This window comes from Opisthorchis viverrini (genome assembly GCF_000715545.1).
Source record: "Opisthorchis viverrini unplaced genomic scaffold opera_v5_97, whole genome shotgun sequence".
Lineage (NCBI taxonomy): Eukaryota > Metazoa > Platyhelminthes > Trematoda > Opisthorchiida > Opisthorchiidae > Opisthorchis > Opisthorchis viverrini.
Window position 1 is genome coordinate 766,182 of NW_008751753.1, and position 16,993 is coordinate 783,174.

Sequence of the window (16,993 nt, forward strand, 5' to 3'; positions counted from 1 at the left end):
CACTACCGTGCAACCATAAGGTGCGTCTAGTTATATATATATATATATATATATATATATATATATAATTATATTAAAAGCCATAGAGTGAAAAGGAGAGAAGAAGTGGATGAGGGAGGGGACCTAATGCTGGTCTATGTCAAGCATTCTGAGGTGCCTGCACTTCAAACCACTCAATCAGACAATCTGGAAAGAAACTGACATAGCGAAAGCTGCCGACATTTATATTGCTGGTCACATACGTTCACTGTTTTTTCCAGTTTCATCAATCCGTTGAAACCAGTTTTTCGATGAGTTTTTTCATCACATTGGTACTTCTGGTATCCACAAAGCTTATTCATTCACCCATGTACTATGACCACAAAATTCGGCAGAGAAAAAACATGAGGAGCTTGTGGGACGACCAAATAAGAATCGTCTTCCTCAGGCATGTGATGAAACTCTGTTGTCACATTAGCTTGGTTGTCAATAAAAATTGATGGGCTGTCTATTGAATAGGGCTCACCATAAATAGGACACGTACCGGGTGCTATATCAACCAATAACCTTGCGTTGACAAACACCTCGCCATTCGGTGTACAGCACAGTGTTAGATTCTTGGTTAAACTGTCGGCCACCTGAGTAAATATCATTACTCGAAGGTAAAGTCATCCATTGCAATCAGTAATGGTCGTACTGGACATCAGTGTTTTGGAACTGCGGCTACACTTGAGATTTTAGCTGTAGACTCGACTTCAGGGGGATAATCGGGAGTTTTGAGGGTAACGCACCACTGTGTGTGGATTCGAAGACACCTTCAGGGTGTCAGATCAACCAGCCTACTAGTACATTCATAAAGTGTTAGGTCGTATTTCCGGGCGTGCATTCACTGAACACAACATTCGAAGTTCAAGGTCAGGTAGTGCGTGTTGTGGAGCTCTTTATGTATCTTGGAAGTTACAAAAGTACCGATTGTTTTCTGAAGAATGGCGCCAATTTACAGATTCATGAGAGTTAGAGCATGTTTAGTTAGTTGAGACGTCTAGTTGGAAAAGTGGCACATCACCGGATTCCAAGAGACACATTGAGCAGCCTAGAGCACGGGCTGTTTTATCGTGTTTGTGATAAATGACCTCTGCGAATCTGATAAATCCCCAGTTCCTGGGTAACCGTTATCTCGGAACCGAAACTCGTGTAGGCTAATGCCAGCAAATTAGAGAACGTGTTCTATTGTGCAGCAGACTTCCCTCGAGTGCTGTGCCTAGCACTGAAAGGTGCTGTGGCTCGGTCATTTATTCAACATACTGAATCGTAGTTTGTTTTAAATAGGAGTACAAAAGAGATTATGGAAATTTTTGATACCGTCCATTAAACTCGCCTTCCGGTGTGGAGTTCTCCCTGCAAATGACTGAAGACATTGCAGCATATGGCTACTAATGTGTCAGTGACATTATTGTCATTATTGTCGATCCAGATTGCATGAAAGAGTATCTGTAGGTGAATGCACTCCGGAATGATTATGATAAGCTTGACACCAAGTCCTTTCTCCATCCACTTTTTTACTTTCGAATTAATTATGGCCGTTCAGCTGCGAAGCGTCAGTGATGAAAACTGACGTTGTGCAGTCGATGATGAGGAGCAGGAAATAGCCCAATTGAGTTAAAGAAAGGCAGTACACGACATCGAATAAAACACACGTACACTTTTCATCTACTTTTCACAGCTAAGTAGGAGAAGTCAGACATAGATTCGGGCATGTGTTTGTCGCATATTTTAGTGAGATGAACCGAGATCTAGCAGGTCGTCTGAGATGTTTTGCTTTTTCTTGTGTACAGTTTATTTTTAGACCCACCATATGTTTTCGAACGACTGAATTGTACCATTATTCTCATTTCAGGTAGAACTTGACGAATAAACAACAACCATCAGCTTAGGAACGTAGACTCAAGGCTATGCAGTTTCATCTCACTAATGCTCATGAAACGGCGAAAAATACTTGACTCTATTTTATAGGTCCGCATTGCTACACTGATTGTGTTTGGACAAAGTTAGACGGCAAAACGGCATAATCAAATGTCGAGTTGTAATGACTTTCCGCCATGAAAAGATAGCTAAATGTTTTACAATGTGATAAAACCTTGAGCACAGCCGAAGACACTCACTCTCATGCAAGATGATTTATTGTTGGTCTTTGACGCTCTTTATTCAGTATTACTATGCTGCTTAAAGAACCATGATTGCTGCCTGAAATTTTCATGGCTTTTTCAAGTTTTCTGTTCTATGCTAACACTGTTATTTTGTTATTCAAACCAGTGTTCTACCTGCATTTGTGGATAATCCATAACTTCCAGTGGAAACTGCACCTCGCTAAGGTTCTGACTGAAACCATACGGCTCCGCCACTGGTGGTGCAAGCAAGCTTGTTTGTCCATTCGCTTCTGCAACTGACTGAGCTATTGGATAGCGTTCTTCAATTGAATTTGGTATGGCTGAGGACACCACATGAGCTGCATAACCATAATCCTCGTTACAGATCGGTCCACGGCAATCAATAAAATTAGCGCCTTGGGGGTCGTATGCGTTCATTATTCGCATATTGGGCAGAGGAGGCAGAGAATGAGAAGACTTGTACATTAGATCAATCCGCGGATCCGCTTCATACACTGATTGGGAAGAATGGGAAATGTCATTCTCTCCACTTGGTAGTACTGTGATAAAATCTGGATTGGCTGTACCATCGACAGCCGGGTAATTCATCATATCTGCATAGCCAGACTCGCGATGTAACTAGAAGAGCAAACAGGTGGAGAACAACAGGATACATCAGTTAGCTGGGCGGCTTTATGTTTACTACAAAAGATTTCCCTCAATCTCCTTTAAGTAATGCGGTAATCGATTCTGAAGACCCTAATGTCAAAACGATGAGTTGGTTGAGTGTTGGTTCGCAAGTCTATGACAGCCACTCATCAGCTGTGGTTAACAGAAAATTATCAAATCTCGTTTACCTATTTATTGTTCAGGCAAGTAAACGTCGCGACCTGATGGTTGTTACAAATGCAACTTTCCAGTTAGTATTAGAGCAGGTCAAAGATGGTGTCCATTGTTGGCCATAACTTCAAAGCTTAAAGTCAAATTACGGCATTCGGATCGAAGTTTGGCTGCTGATTTATTCCCTGACATGTGTTTGGTCGAAATTAAACGGGATGTGAAAAAACAGCTTTGAGAAAGGGTCTCAAAAAGCTACATAATAAAACGGTTGCCTGTAAATAGCACAATCGAGAGATTTAGCTGGGTTCCAGGTGATTCTTTCGTAAAACCCAATTTATTTGAAAATGAGTGTATCTCACTAAGAACAATTACCTATTTCTTTAATCACTTTGGCATATAATGTCTCATAAAAAATAATAGCATTAGAAATCAGTGATTGAACATTCGAATCGCAAACACATCTCAAATGAAAGTTACTATGTATCCTAATACATGACATTCATCGACCGCAAACCTACGTGCTTCAACAAAACGTCGAACACTTCTCAGGAATCTACCCGATACTCATTAGTTAATTAATTAATTGGTTAGTGAATTTAGCAACGAATTAGACGGAACAGTATAAACAGAGAAACTTCACCACAAAATACGTAGAATGGTTGTGTTGCATAAGTTTTCGTGTAGATTTAAAATGCTTACAAACAAAATCCACTGCTGTGCACATCAACTCTTGACGAAGTACACGAAGGACAGCAAGCTGTTAAATTACTCAATAAATCTCGGGATCACTCTTCCTGAAATATCGGCCACGAAACGACTGTTCTCAATGTTGAAAGAAGCATGCTAATTTTTGAATTTACAAACGAATCTTTCGACTCTACCAGTCCAGGACAGGTCGGATAAGAAACATGCCGTGTTTTGAAAGAATTCTCATCATATTCTTCAGCCTCGTAATGAAAATCCCCTACGCACCTGAAATTTTCTTCCATGCTGAGCAAACTCGCTCCTTGCTATCATACTCGTGTTGGATTTTGTTTCATATCTGCTACACGATACTTGTGCTTGGTACAAAAGAGAGTAGATGAATTTTCGCTAGTGATCTGAACGTGATAGTTCATTTGGATGGTGGAAAGCAAGCAAACCATATTACGTTCCTTGAATGATAACAGGATTTTTGGTTTGTGCTTCACAGACCAGTGAAGGCAGCTGCATATGTTAGGGGTGGTTAAATCATAAAACACCTACAAATTTCGTCCCACTTTTGAGGTATATCTGGACGTTTAGCGCCGCATACTAATCCTGGGGTGTGATCCTCATAGATGTATAGTTTACCAACTTTGTATAAGACTAGGGTGTTTGGGGAATATGGCATCCTATTTACACTTGAAGTTTTCCACTGCGTCGAAGTAGGGATTTGCGACCGAAAAGGTTAGAATGAAATGCAAGTGGCATTTGAGGCAGTCTACCGTCTAGAGGATATTTGGACTAGTTTTCCGCAACTGAACTCAGAATAGTGTACCAGATAAATTTGGATTTTCCCATATGCGTTCTACGTTTTCTGGTTTTCAAATGAGCCATGATTTCAAGTGGTCTTCCTCTACATCTCAATCATCAGAGTAATCAATATTGGAAGGATCTAAACTGAAACTGACCCAGTTTATTCACCTTCCCATCTCTGCGACGTTTAATACAACACCGACTTGATTCGTGTAAACCAAAGTTATTGGTCAAGTTTTCTGTCCTAATGGCCCCAGTACTTTGTCATAGGTCAAATCATAGGAAGGCTCCTTTCGAGTGTCCCTAAAAAGTTCCAAAATAAGTGGCTAGAATCTTTCATGTTTTGCGTAACTTCCTGCGATTAGAAATGATATATCTTTTTAAAAATAATTTCATTCTTGGTACAAGAGGTTCGGTTATATTGCCATTACAAAGTTCGCAGAGTGACTGTTCGACCATTTTTGGTGAATAACAAATTGTCGTGAATGAGTATTTTATCTGCATAAACTCGAAACATTTAAATATGCCTTGGTTAGTTAATCACCGCAGTGAATCAAACACAACCTGGATGTAAGCAGTCATTACTCCAAAACAAGTTTTGTGTTCAATCACTGGGGAACATTTACCTGGATCGTACCCAACTTCTTTAAGCGACAAGCCGAAATCAGCCGGTCTTTGGTGGTAGCATGCCTAAGATTTTGAAGAGCTGGGATATCAACTTGATTCTGCTGTCGCTTATTGTTTCCGAGAAAAAAATTGTTCGGACCTTGTTTGACCTGGTACTTCACATATTGACGAATAAACCATATTAATGCAAGATTTTTTGTTTGTATTCTATATCATCTACGTCAATAACAAATCAGTTTCTTTGTGGCTGGGCCATACAGTTTTCTGCCGCCTACGCGCTAGAGGTCGGTGAAAATAACGACGTATTCTGAAATTCCGTGTAGTACTACTCGGGAGTATATCAGATAGATACATCATGGTAGCTGACCCACCGCGCTTATCCAAATGATATCTATGTGGTGAGAACTAAACGTCACAGCAGAAGACGTAAGGAAGCAAACAACCTGTATGAAACTCTTTGTGATAGGCAGTTCGGAATCGGTCTCACACCATTTCTACGTAGGCATGAACTCAAGGACAGTGGTTTGGACATTCGCCTTTATATGTTCGCGAAGAGCTACAATCATCAAGTGACCCGACTCAGAATCACCCTTCTAAACACCAACGTAAACAAGGTTTCGAAAGTGATCAATATTTTCCTAGTAAGGCTATGAACTTCCCCCAAACGAATCGCGCGTGAAAGGGGTGTTACTTTGCAACAACCAGAGTCTAAATACAACGCTTAAGAAGTCCTGATTTGGAAAGCTTGACGTTAGTTGCAAGCACTCCCAGAGTGTCGGTCGAAGACTATAGCTGTCAGCTTTGACCAATGTACGAATGATATGAACAACCGACTCGTTGATATAGATCAAATCTACACACAAAAACTTGCAAGGGGCCAGAATCTCAAACCAAGAAAAAAGAAACTGCTTGGAGTCAGATCAACCAAGGTCACAAAATGGGACTCAGAGTAGTCAAGGGCAGAGGTCACTCCAGCACCAACAGAAGTACTAGAGTGGGGCGGCAAAGCTGCAAGGTCACGTGGTCACCGACAAATCACGACACAGGATCACAGCCCAACCAATGGCAACGTCTAGCCGAACGACCAATGATGATCGAAGGTCAGCCTCGGCTGGCAGCGCGTATATTAACACACACACAACATTACTCAGCGCACAATCAGCGACCCATCGCTACGCTGCCCAACACTTACCCTAACAACGCACTTATGACGTCACCTCGATTGATGATGAAACGTTTGCAATGAAATTATCCACCCCAGTGAACAAACCGACGACCAGTTATTTTGTTAATTTGAACATGTGTTCTATAACTGGATAAGGAAGCTACTATAAACTACCTTCTCCTCATAAAGGACATGACCTTCCTCCGCACATGTTTGCCTGTGATCAGTCTATTTTTTAGATTCTATCAGCTCTCGGGTTCCGAGAATAAATGACATAATTATACTACTGGACGCCCCTGGTTTGGCATGCAACAAGCTTCTTAACTAAGTTGATATTCCCAATACGTATATCTGTTTTTCGCCGGTTGATTTCAGTGGGATTACGTATGTTTTCTGGTTTAAATTGGTAGGGTTTTAAAGAAGTCCCAAAAAACGTCGCGATACACATGACACTTCGTGTTACGCAACCGTTGATGTGCCATGATTGACTTCAATCTTGGGAACCTGATAGGACCATCACCACAATATTTGTACTAGCAAATAGTTTTCGCAGTTTTTCACATCCTTCTGGTACCTTGTACTTAGGAATGAATACGAAAATCTAAAATCTCCAGTTAGACTGACTGACAAATTGAACGCATTAAAATGCTCAATAAGTGCACAACCATTGGGTGGTAAAAATTCCAGATTTGCTTGACGCCCAGATCAGTGGGTGGACTGTTGACCGCTCCAGAAGAAAATTAAAAATCTTTCGTAGATTTAAATTACACGCAAACGGTATAGATTTACTCCTTCGCAAGCCTTTTTAAGTGGAACGCAGGTCAAAAAGATACTCTTCGTTTGAAAACCGTTCAGTTTTTGGAGCAATTACAGCTGCAGACTTAGACGCTGCTTCCTGAAGCTGTTTTTTCAAGTTCGTTTAGTATCAATGGGTTGAGTATATGCTGCATAAAGCTGGAAATAGAGTACTACAGTTGTTTCTATTTCGACTGTATTGTCCAGAAGGTTCTGACAGCCTACAGACTGTAGAATACATGGATGTCATCCACGAAGACCGATGTTGGTACACTGTATTCACGTACCTTCTGAAGTTCCCGCCGATGAGACCGACAGTGACCCATCTGGACATGGGGCACCGTTGAGCGCGGAAGACCTTGGTAGCTTTACTGGAGTACATACGGTGGGATTGCTAACCGTAAAGTGAAATGTGATAAGTAATACTTAGTACGTACATCTTCCTCCTGTGTTTAAATTTTTTCTATGAGTGAGAAATTTGAGTCCAGCTGAAAACTACAAGCAGTGTAGCAGCATACCTTTTGTGAACATTCCAATAAATATATCTTACTACAGAGTTATCCCAGACCTTTGGTGCACAAATTCACATTGCGCGTTTATTGACTCTCCTAATCAAGGTCACTACTCTAAATAGTGGTCGTGCTGCCTTAATCCACTTTTCAATGAACGGCCACACCACCACAGGATACTGACCCACTATAGTGCGGTGAAATAGTTCGCTATCGAGCTCTACGACGTGTTCTCACGTTTCAGTATTAAATGATCTTGTATAGGAAGTCTGATAATCGCAGCACACAGTAACTTTAGTCTGAATCTTCGTTGGTAAACATATTGGATCCGTAGTTAAGTGCACCGAAGGTTGAACCTTAAAGGTGAACATTATATATGGTGGTAAATTATTGGAACTTTAGGATGCAAAGATTGATAGCATCCCAAATTTGGCCGGCTATCTGTACTGCCTAATTAAGAGACGAATAATCACTTATCCTAATTTTCAGTTTGCACAGAATTGTGTCGGTAGGTCTGGTTTAGCAAGCTTAAGAACATGATACAGTGTTCTACAAATGCAGAAGAATTAAAAGCTATAGCCATCACAAGTGTTTTCGAAAAATGAATACAGGAAAGATGACAACCAGTAGAATAATAGTCAGTCATTCCAAAAACACTGAATGGACAAGTGAATGAATGAAAATTCAGAAAGCGTGGGCCAAGCCAAAGTTAATGACGTAGTCTGCTATGATGAGAATGATCGAAGTTGTAACAAACCGGGCCACTGCAGATAGCGCGGAACTTGTGAAATTGGGTGTTGCCATGATAGAATATTGGTAGCATACATCTTTGATACAGTCACACTATATTCACTGGGCGTTAAATTCACTATTGATATAAAAGCGGTACAGCAGAGACCGTGTGCCAAACACCGTAACCTGTTTCATATTACTACCAAACAACCAGTCATGATAGGCCAAATTGTCCACTATTTTACCATTGAAAACAATTGAATTTCACGATTATGAGACAGTGTCAAATAATTTAGTCCAACTTCATTAAACGAAAGTACTTAAGTACTTAGTATATCTTCGCTCCTAAACGGCCACTCAAACAAAAAATACTCCTATTATCTGCTGAAAAGTATGTCTTAAAGCTTTGTCAGCCGAGCAAAGAGTCTCAAGGATGCCTCAGCCTGTTAAGGGGATCACGCTAAGAAGCTGCAAGATGTTGTTACGTCTTTTATATCCTCTTAGCAAAAAACCTTATCGTCTTGTAGTCCAAATTAATTTGAATTTAATGAGACATTCAAAATCGTTTGTGAAAATATCTACTTGTAATGTGAGAAAGACCAACTCAGATTAAAATAACGAATGTACTCAATAAAAAAGTAGACACGGCACCATCGAGTATCCATGTCTTATTCATTCTACAGCGAATTCCACAGGATTAGGCTGCCTCAGCTCTTTAGGTGTGCCTGAGAGACATGTCTGACCTACCCTGCTTTCTTTTGGTACGTATATTTAGGCTTGCACACATTAATGTACTGAAGCTCTGGACTTGACCATTGCCCTCAAGAAAAAATCAGCAGTACATCTCCTACATGATCATGGTTTTGATTTCAAATAGCTGAGATATCTGGAAACTGTATTCCGTTTCTCCATTCAGGGCACACTGGATGCACCTAAGTTAACAGGTTCAGCACTAATTGTCAGAAACTTTAAATCACCTTCAACATGGTGTATCAAGCTTCGTGGTACCGTTACCACTCATTTAATTTTTGAGGATATGTTACACTCAACTATTGCATCACTAGGGAAGCTGATGCCACTTTCAGCTTAAGCAAAGCGTTCTGCTTGCAAGAAGGATGTGGTAAGAATTTAAAGGATGCAATTTAGAGATTATATCCCTGCAGACTGTGAATACTAAGTGAATTAGGTATGCAATGTTAGGCCTGCTAAAAGCTTCCATAGACAACATTCTGGGGGGGGGTTAAAATTTCTTCAGTTGCATCAAATGTTATAAACAGCACTTGACGTTTCTACGAAGTTCCTTTTCTTGTATTTGATAAAGCAGTCAAAACAAATCACACAGATCAATGTGAGATCTTTTAAAAAATCCTTGGCAAAGTAGATGACCACCGTAAATCCTGCTACTGCTGTCATTCAAGTTTAATATAACTTTGGTATTTTTCATGAAACAGAGTACCTGCAATTATGTAAGAGGAAATTACGGGTTTTTCAATGTAAGTTTGAAAACACCAGTATAAATTTATCCCTCAAAATATGTGAATAAAACTTTCTATAAGCTTTTCGCTTTTTCCTGTTTTGAAAAATGCAAAAATCTAGTTAGAAACGGCAAGTATAACGCATGAAATTTATCCCCATTCCATAAATCAGGGTTAAAATAACTGATGTTTGAGAAGACAGGATTCACTAGTCTACTGATTACAACTATGCAACCATGCCTATCTGGCTTCAACATAACAGGTTACCAACTAAGCAGATAAATTCAACAGTTACTGCACAGCCCGCAGATAAGGTTCATTTAATTAAAGCAAAACGGCTCTAGTTTTCACTGAATTAAAGGACACTACATCTTAAGACGCGAAAAATAGAGTATCAGTTTAAAGAACCCCTAGGTTCCAAAGTCCGGTTAACATTAAGAAAAAACATTGCATGCAAGGTTTTTCATATGTATAATTTAGTTTTCATGACTATTTGAGTGTAACACGTGTTTAATGAATGAGAGACATTATGAATCTTACATCCAACACAGAAAACCAAAGAATATGAACGATACATGGCAACACAACTGTCAACCTTCTAAATAACCAACAAGAATTGGAATTAGAATATGCTGTGAAGTTTGAGCTGTTTGTTTTTATCATTTTATTGATATTTTAGAAAGCTGATTTTATGCACCAGTTAGTTTTTTAAGCAAGATCCACTGAACAATTTCTCGTGATTTCATCAATTTATAAACCTAAATCAGTGTGACCTCCAGTTTTACGTTTAATTTCTACGATATTTCTTGTCATCGTGGCACAATTTACAGTTGCTTAGCTAGTTACCATGTCACCCAAAGTTGGAGGGCTAAAGTACTGCTAGAGTGCACAATCTCAGACAAGAAAACTGAGTGCAGAGGTTGTGTTCGAACCTCGGGTCATCCGGCCAGTAAGTTCGCGCCTTAACCACTGGGTGACATGAAGCGCACTGTACTCAATAAATGGATGTATCTGTAGCCTACAGGCGTAGACTGTCAAAGCTTTTCATGGTGTATTTGTCGAAATAAATACAAAATATCTATAAAGCGGATCTTTTTAAGTCTGGGTAAATAACTGAACCAAACTGATGCAGTTCAAAAAGGTTGCAATAGGCTTGGCTTTATAAAAGTATGTGGTTCTGTTTACTCTATATAGCATCACTACAATTAGACAGATCTTAGTATTTGAATACCGATACCTTACCGTTTTGCGCAGCACCCAAAATAAACTTTTGTATCGAGCACACTTATCACAATTGAAACAAGTGGATCAAATTGTTTTTTGTGACAAAACATAATGAAATATGTTGGACAGTTGTTAGAAGTATTCGACCACATGTCAACTATGAGCAAATTATGGTCAGTGACAAGAAGCTTTCAATTATAACACCCTCTTTGCATGAAATATAATAAATGTTCGGCTGTAACACCCTTTTTGCATAGCAGTTGTGCCACATTAAGGAAGCATGAGGGCTAAGATCCTGTCAGGTTGCTCCACCTCAGACAAGAAATCGATTTTCTGAGGTTGGATTTGACCAACAAAACTTTCAAATAGTAAGTTTGTTTCCTAAAAACTGAGATATCTCAAGCAATCTGTGCTGCCTGATGAAACAGGGGGACTTGGATAGTGCTGAGTTTTTTTAAAGCCTATAAGACGCTAAGATTGGTTCAACCCGCAGACCTTAAGGCCAGCAAATTCATACCCTGACTACTAAGGCATTTCTGGCTCCAGTAACAACTTACTAAAAAGGCTTTCGCAATGTCCATTGCCTGTCCTCCCAAAAGCATAAAAGTTTGATACCATATCCATGTTTATTGACAAGAAAGTACCAAACACAGAAGGCAACTTAGAAAAGAACAATACCACACTAAAGCGTTTTGAGTGCTGTGTAACCAATCTTTCTTAATTTACTGACAATATCTCAAAGTACACCTTAGCATGCTACTGTTTCCTCGATTTTTAATTCCGAATCAGTTCCAAACGTGTTGCTCAATTTTTATTATATATCACAGGTGTTTTTGGTTTTCTGCAAAGGGATCCCACTTTTTGGTGTTTCTTGCAGTCTTCTGATGACTTTCGTTATTTATGTTGCGCATCACACCCTGAGCTGCGCATTAATAAAGAGGTGTTCCCTGGTTAACATTATTAGAGAAAATGTGCTAGACTGATGCTACTAAGTTATCCTGGCTTCTAAAGTCCTTTCATTCTGTTTTAAAACCTTTAAGATAGCTTTCCTTACTTGAGGAGTCAGGCATCTGCGAGCAATCAATTATTGAAACTAGATTGTTGCTAAGCTTAGTTTAAAAATTGCCAAGGATTATGTTACATAGTGCCCTGTGAGTCACCTAAAAATTCATGTATCTGGTAACGTACCTTACCAATTGGCACCTTTTCACGGGTGTCAGTGCTTGACCTCTTTAGATAAATTACATAAATAAAAAATCAGAAGGCTCACTGGTGCAAAGTACAAAGCTTGTATGCGGATGGTTGTCGTGGTTGAGCAAAGCTGAGTTACGGTAAGCAATTGCTAGGGATTTCGAAATGCCAAAGAACCGAATAAGATAAATTTTGAAAACAAACCTTCACTTCTTGTGCCACTCTAGTGCTTTATACGGCGTTTTATGCTCGTGCTACTATGGAACGCATGGCAAATTGTAACTCGGCAACGCAGCACAAAAAACAACCAGTTTGCCAGTTTATAAATCTACCCATACTATTTGGCTTGTACACTTGCCTATGCCATGTAAATATTGCTATAATGCAATGTACAATTACTGCTCACTTTGACTTCCTGATCGAACTAATTATTGACGGTTGGCATTCAGTAACATCACGCACAATTAATTTTTTTCTGTGTAGGTTTCCGTCTTATACTTACAGACGTACTCACAATAACGCAGAACAATAAAGTACAATAACGTATTACTTCGCCGCAAGTGACTTAAACGGAAAGCTATATGATATCACTCCGTAAACCTCAACCAGGTAATTGCGCATCTTTGTGAAAAACACAAATTTAATCTTTGATCCAGAAAAATACCACGAAGAAATATTCCGATACCAGTGTGCATCATTTGAACCTTGGAAAAGAGGCACCTATACATGTCAGTACGTACTTTCATTGCAGTGTCGAGTATCTGCTCCAAACACCTGCCGAATTCTTCTATGACAAAGCGTTCCTGTTGCGATGGAGAAGAATCCCGTTGTTTTGTCTCATCCAGCTGAGCAAGCATGCAACTGCAAGCGGCTTCAGCGACTTCTACTGAGAGGAAACCGGTGGATATACTAATTGGAGTTTTGATAGTTTTGGCGCTACAAAACTTACACTGATTCACCAAGGCATTGTTCGTAAGGATAAAGCTCGCCCGCAACTTCCGTACTCTGTCCAAACGCCTGAGTTGCATGCGGAAGAGCAACAAATCCACCATTGTTTCCCTCCTGGAAGTTTCCTTGGTTCGAATGAGGGAAACAAAATAAGGATCTGTAAACAATGGGGAATCAATGCGTTAATTTTTGAACTCACTTCTTATGTGCATAACCGCCCTTCTGCTTACCAAGATGAAGCGACTCTATCTGCGTATTGCCTCTGGAAGCACACCCATTCTCCAAATTCCTACATCCTTGGCATCGACAAAGATCAGAGCAGCTAATTTTTGCCTTTAAAATTAAAATGCTTTCATAGAAAATCTACCTCGTAGCATTCACAGTAGTTTTTTAGGCAGCCGGATCGTTTGCAGTTGCACCCTTTCGAGTGTTTCCGATCATTTTCACCTGATGTGAACATGTTTTTACTTTAACCACCTACCTATTTTTGGGTGAAACGCAAAAGGATTCCTTTCAAGAGTCAATTTAATGGCTCGCCTTCTGGCGTCGTCGTGAATAATATTATTCATGCAATTACTACAGTTGCAATTATCACAAGCATTCCCCCTTGCGAAGCATTCACAATAAAGCTTTAAGCAATGAGACTTGGCGCAGTTGCATGGCTTCCTGTAAGTTGTACTAAAGTTGACAGAGCCACTCATTCTTGACGTAGAATCCAATTCTGCCTTTTCGTCGTGGGTTAAAGAACTATAGAGAACCTAATCAGGTTAGATTTTTAGGATATCGCAACTGCAGAATACCTCCAAAGAACCTCCCACAGGTCCATCAAATGTAGGTGCAAAATTAACAGCCTCTTGATCTGGTAATGTACTCAGTGAGCACTTTTGGTCGGATTCTTCATAAAATAGTTCATTCATTACCCCACAACCTGAGGTCATAACGGAATCTAAAACAACATTTGAAGGCAGCGCGGCTTTGAGGTTTACACGGCCCGCCTTTCTTTGTTGAGTTCAATGTACCATTAATTACAAATACAGCCACATTTCGACACAGGAGTATATGGCCACTCGCATCTAGTAGGACGATATTTCATCCACAAACAGTGAGAGAGAACACGGATACCATGTAAAAGTCCTTGAGGACCATGGAATGGATATAACCGGGTCCGGTTGCGTCGTCAAGGTATTAAACTTACAAGGGGCGCATCAAATAATAGGATGGGTTGAACGAGGAAGAGTTTAAATCAGTGAGCTCAGTGGTGGTGTGAAGACACTCAAGCACTTTGGAGCAAGTGTGTCCTATCCTACCGGTTTCGTCGATTCTGGATACATGTGTGTGGGTTCTTCTTCCATTTTTGCTACGTAAATTGGAAGAGAAAAATTGGACAGCTTTCGGCTCTGATCAGAAGCTAGGTATCACTGATATGGTATGTCTGTAACGCTTTGAAGGTCAGGTAGGCCTGACAATTGACGTCAATCTGGAGTCAGGGGTTAAACACTCACGGTACAGTCGCGATAAGGTAAATTTAATGGTGCTTATTTGAATGTGAGCAGAATTGAAGCTGTAAAATTTTTAGGGTCATGGTAGTGTTATTGAGGTCCTCACCACTCGGACTAAGGTCTAGATTGTTACCAATTCCAGGAGAGGAGGTGTCCGTGGATTGTTGCAGATTCCACCGACGATAGCAAGTTTAGGCATGCCAGAATGGTGTGTAAAGTTATAATAAAATGCCACTCATCAAAGTAGCACATCGCAGTGACCTCAGTACAGCGAAAAGCTAGCTGTGACGCCGAGGACCACGGTTTTCCATCGATAAAAAACATATACAAATCTCGATGACGTTGACGGGAAAATGTTTTGACTGAAACGGTGGGGGAGCCATCCTGTCGCGAGTATAGTGTTCACGAAGAATAAAACTGCAGAAATCGTGAGCTGTTTACCAGAATGATATTGCCAGTGAGTATCAGAGAATGCAGAAAATCTGGGAAGAATTGCGTCATCTGCTCGAGCGAACGAGAAAGTTCGAAGAAATTTACAGTGGTGCGGTCTATTGGGTTCGCAGCTAATTCGTTCGTGGGCAGGAAATCGCCGATCGATTTCCGGTGTTACCAAGAATGAAGCAACAATGTAAGCATTTGTAGCAAGCAAAAGGCTGAAGTAGACATATTCCGTCTGACGGTTGCTTTGATTCCAAACCATGATGACCATATAAATGAGCTTCGATAGCACTAAGGTTTACTACATAGGCGGCCATTTTACTAACAACCTCAGGTTTCGACAATCGTTGTCTCAGAACCAGAGCCGATGTGCGTTAGTGTCAGCGAATCCGGCGATTAGAAAGCGAGTTCCCGGGTATGCAACGGGTGCTTCCATTGAAGAATGTGTCCATCACCAGAAGCTGCGTTGGTTAAGCCATATGTTGCGCATGCCGAATCATCGTTTGCCGAAAGGAGTGTCGCTTTCCATACCCAACTCACAGTGGTGGAAGCAGACAGGTAGACAAACGTTCACACGGCAGAGGGTTATCAAAGAGATTACGAAACGTTTGCGTGATGTTGATGTTACTCGCCTTCCAGGATGAAGACCGCGCGATTCCCGCTGCCTAGTTTTGTAGATTGGCGTGACAATCGCTTCCTTTCAAGCAGAAGGAAGGCGGCCTTCGTCAAGCGACTGACGAAACACCATGTGTAAATCATTTGCCAGCGTGGATGACGCTTCCATCAAGATCCTGACTCAGCTCAAAAAATAGAATAACCGTCTATCGAGATCTCCGCGTCAGAGACATATGGTATGAGACAGCTCTGTGTGGTCGCGATTGTGGACGGTTGTTTAAGGCAAACTGATTGTTTAACATCGCCGAGTTTTTTGCAAAGGCTGAGGCAGTTTATGGAAATGCATTTCAACGCTGTCTGTGCTGCCTCCGAGGGCGAGGAGCCAAAAAATGGGTGACCAGGTTGGTTAGAAGACTTAATAGTTGTTCGCCAGGTTTGAGTCCAAGGCTCCAAAGGGGCCTCTGGGTTGATGTTGTCTGCTTCCTGTCTTTGTGGTTTCTGGGGGTGCTTTTCGCTAGCGAGGCTTTTTTCATTCCGTGGGAGCCCGGTTTGCTCGGGCTTTTTGGCTTTGGGGGACGGAGTTTTTTTTCGTGGGCGAAAATTTCGACTGATGCTGTTTGTGTCTCTTTCAGCACCCCTCTTTTCTTCGACCGGATTTGCTGTTGATCAAAGCGTTGCTGCAAGCTTTCGGCTTTCTGGATTCTTGGGTGTTGTGGCGCGGTTTGACCGGAGGAGTGTTTCTGTGAGGCCATGAGCGCTGGATTGTGACACCAAGAAGTATTGATTTTGGTGGCGCTTCCAAGGGGCTCGTTTTCGCGGAGGACTGCACCTTGAAGCCAGCCAGCAGCTTTTTAATCTGGCGATTTTCATGTGGCTTATTTGGCTACAGTCGCTCTTCTTTCGTGTTCGTGTGGACGTCCGATCCGCTAGTGATCAGCGCAGCCAACTGGATGTACGATGGATTTTCCGGATGGCTGTAGTCATGTTTATGGCTTTGGTTGTCGGGGTGCTGGATGACAGTTGTGTCCACAAGCAGAGAGACCGCTTTTGACGGAGTAGAGCTGGAGATTAGCTTCGCTTCTTGTTCCCGCACATCTGACTCAGTCCAGTTCAGGGGCTGTGAATTGTTGTGGAGTGCACGGCTGCAGCTGTGTCCTCTGTTACGGAGGTAGGTGTTGATAGCTGCTCACATGTGGGGTATGCCTCCCCCATGGCATCCGTGCCTTTGGTGGGCGAGAGGCCTGTGGTGGTCGAGTAAAAACTGCTGTCCGGAGACGCAGCTGGTTTCGTCGGCCTGCTTTCGGGAGCATAG

At 41.2% G+C, this 16,993-nt stretch overlaps 1 protein-coding gene across 1 annotated transcript in view; it reads right to left on the bottom strand.

Moving 5' to 3' along the window:
- The window catches only part of T265_05263 (hypothetical protein), a gene marked incomplete at both ends in the record, with an annotated part of 15,958 nt that extends 1,858 nt beyond the window's left edge, over positions 1–14,100 (bottom strand). Inside the window, 4 exons of the mRNA XM_009170232.1 lie at positions 2,301–2,765; positions 12,922–13,286; positions 13,611–13,887; positions 13,930–14,100. Of these exons, the coding sequence (XP_009168496.1) occupies positions 2,301–2,765; positions 12,922–13,286; positions 13,611–13,887; positions 13,930–14,067 (1,245 nt within the window). The remainder of the gene's footprint in view (positions 1–2,300; positions 2,766–12,921; positions 13,287–13,610; positions 13,888–13,929) is intronic.
- Positions 14,101–16,993: the final 2,893 nt, after the last annotated feature.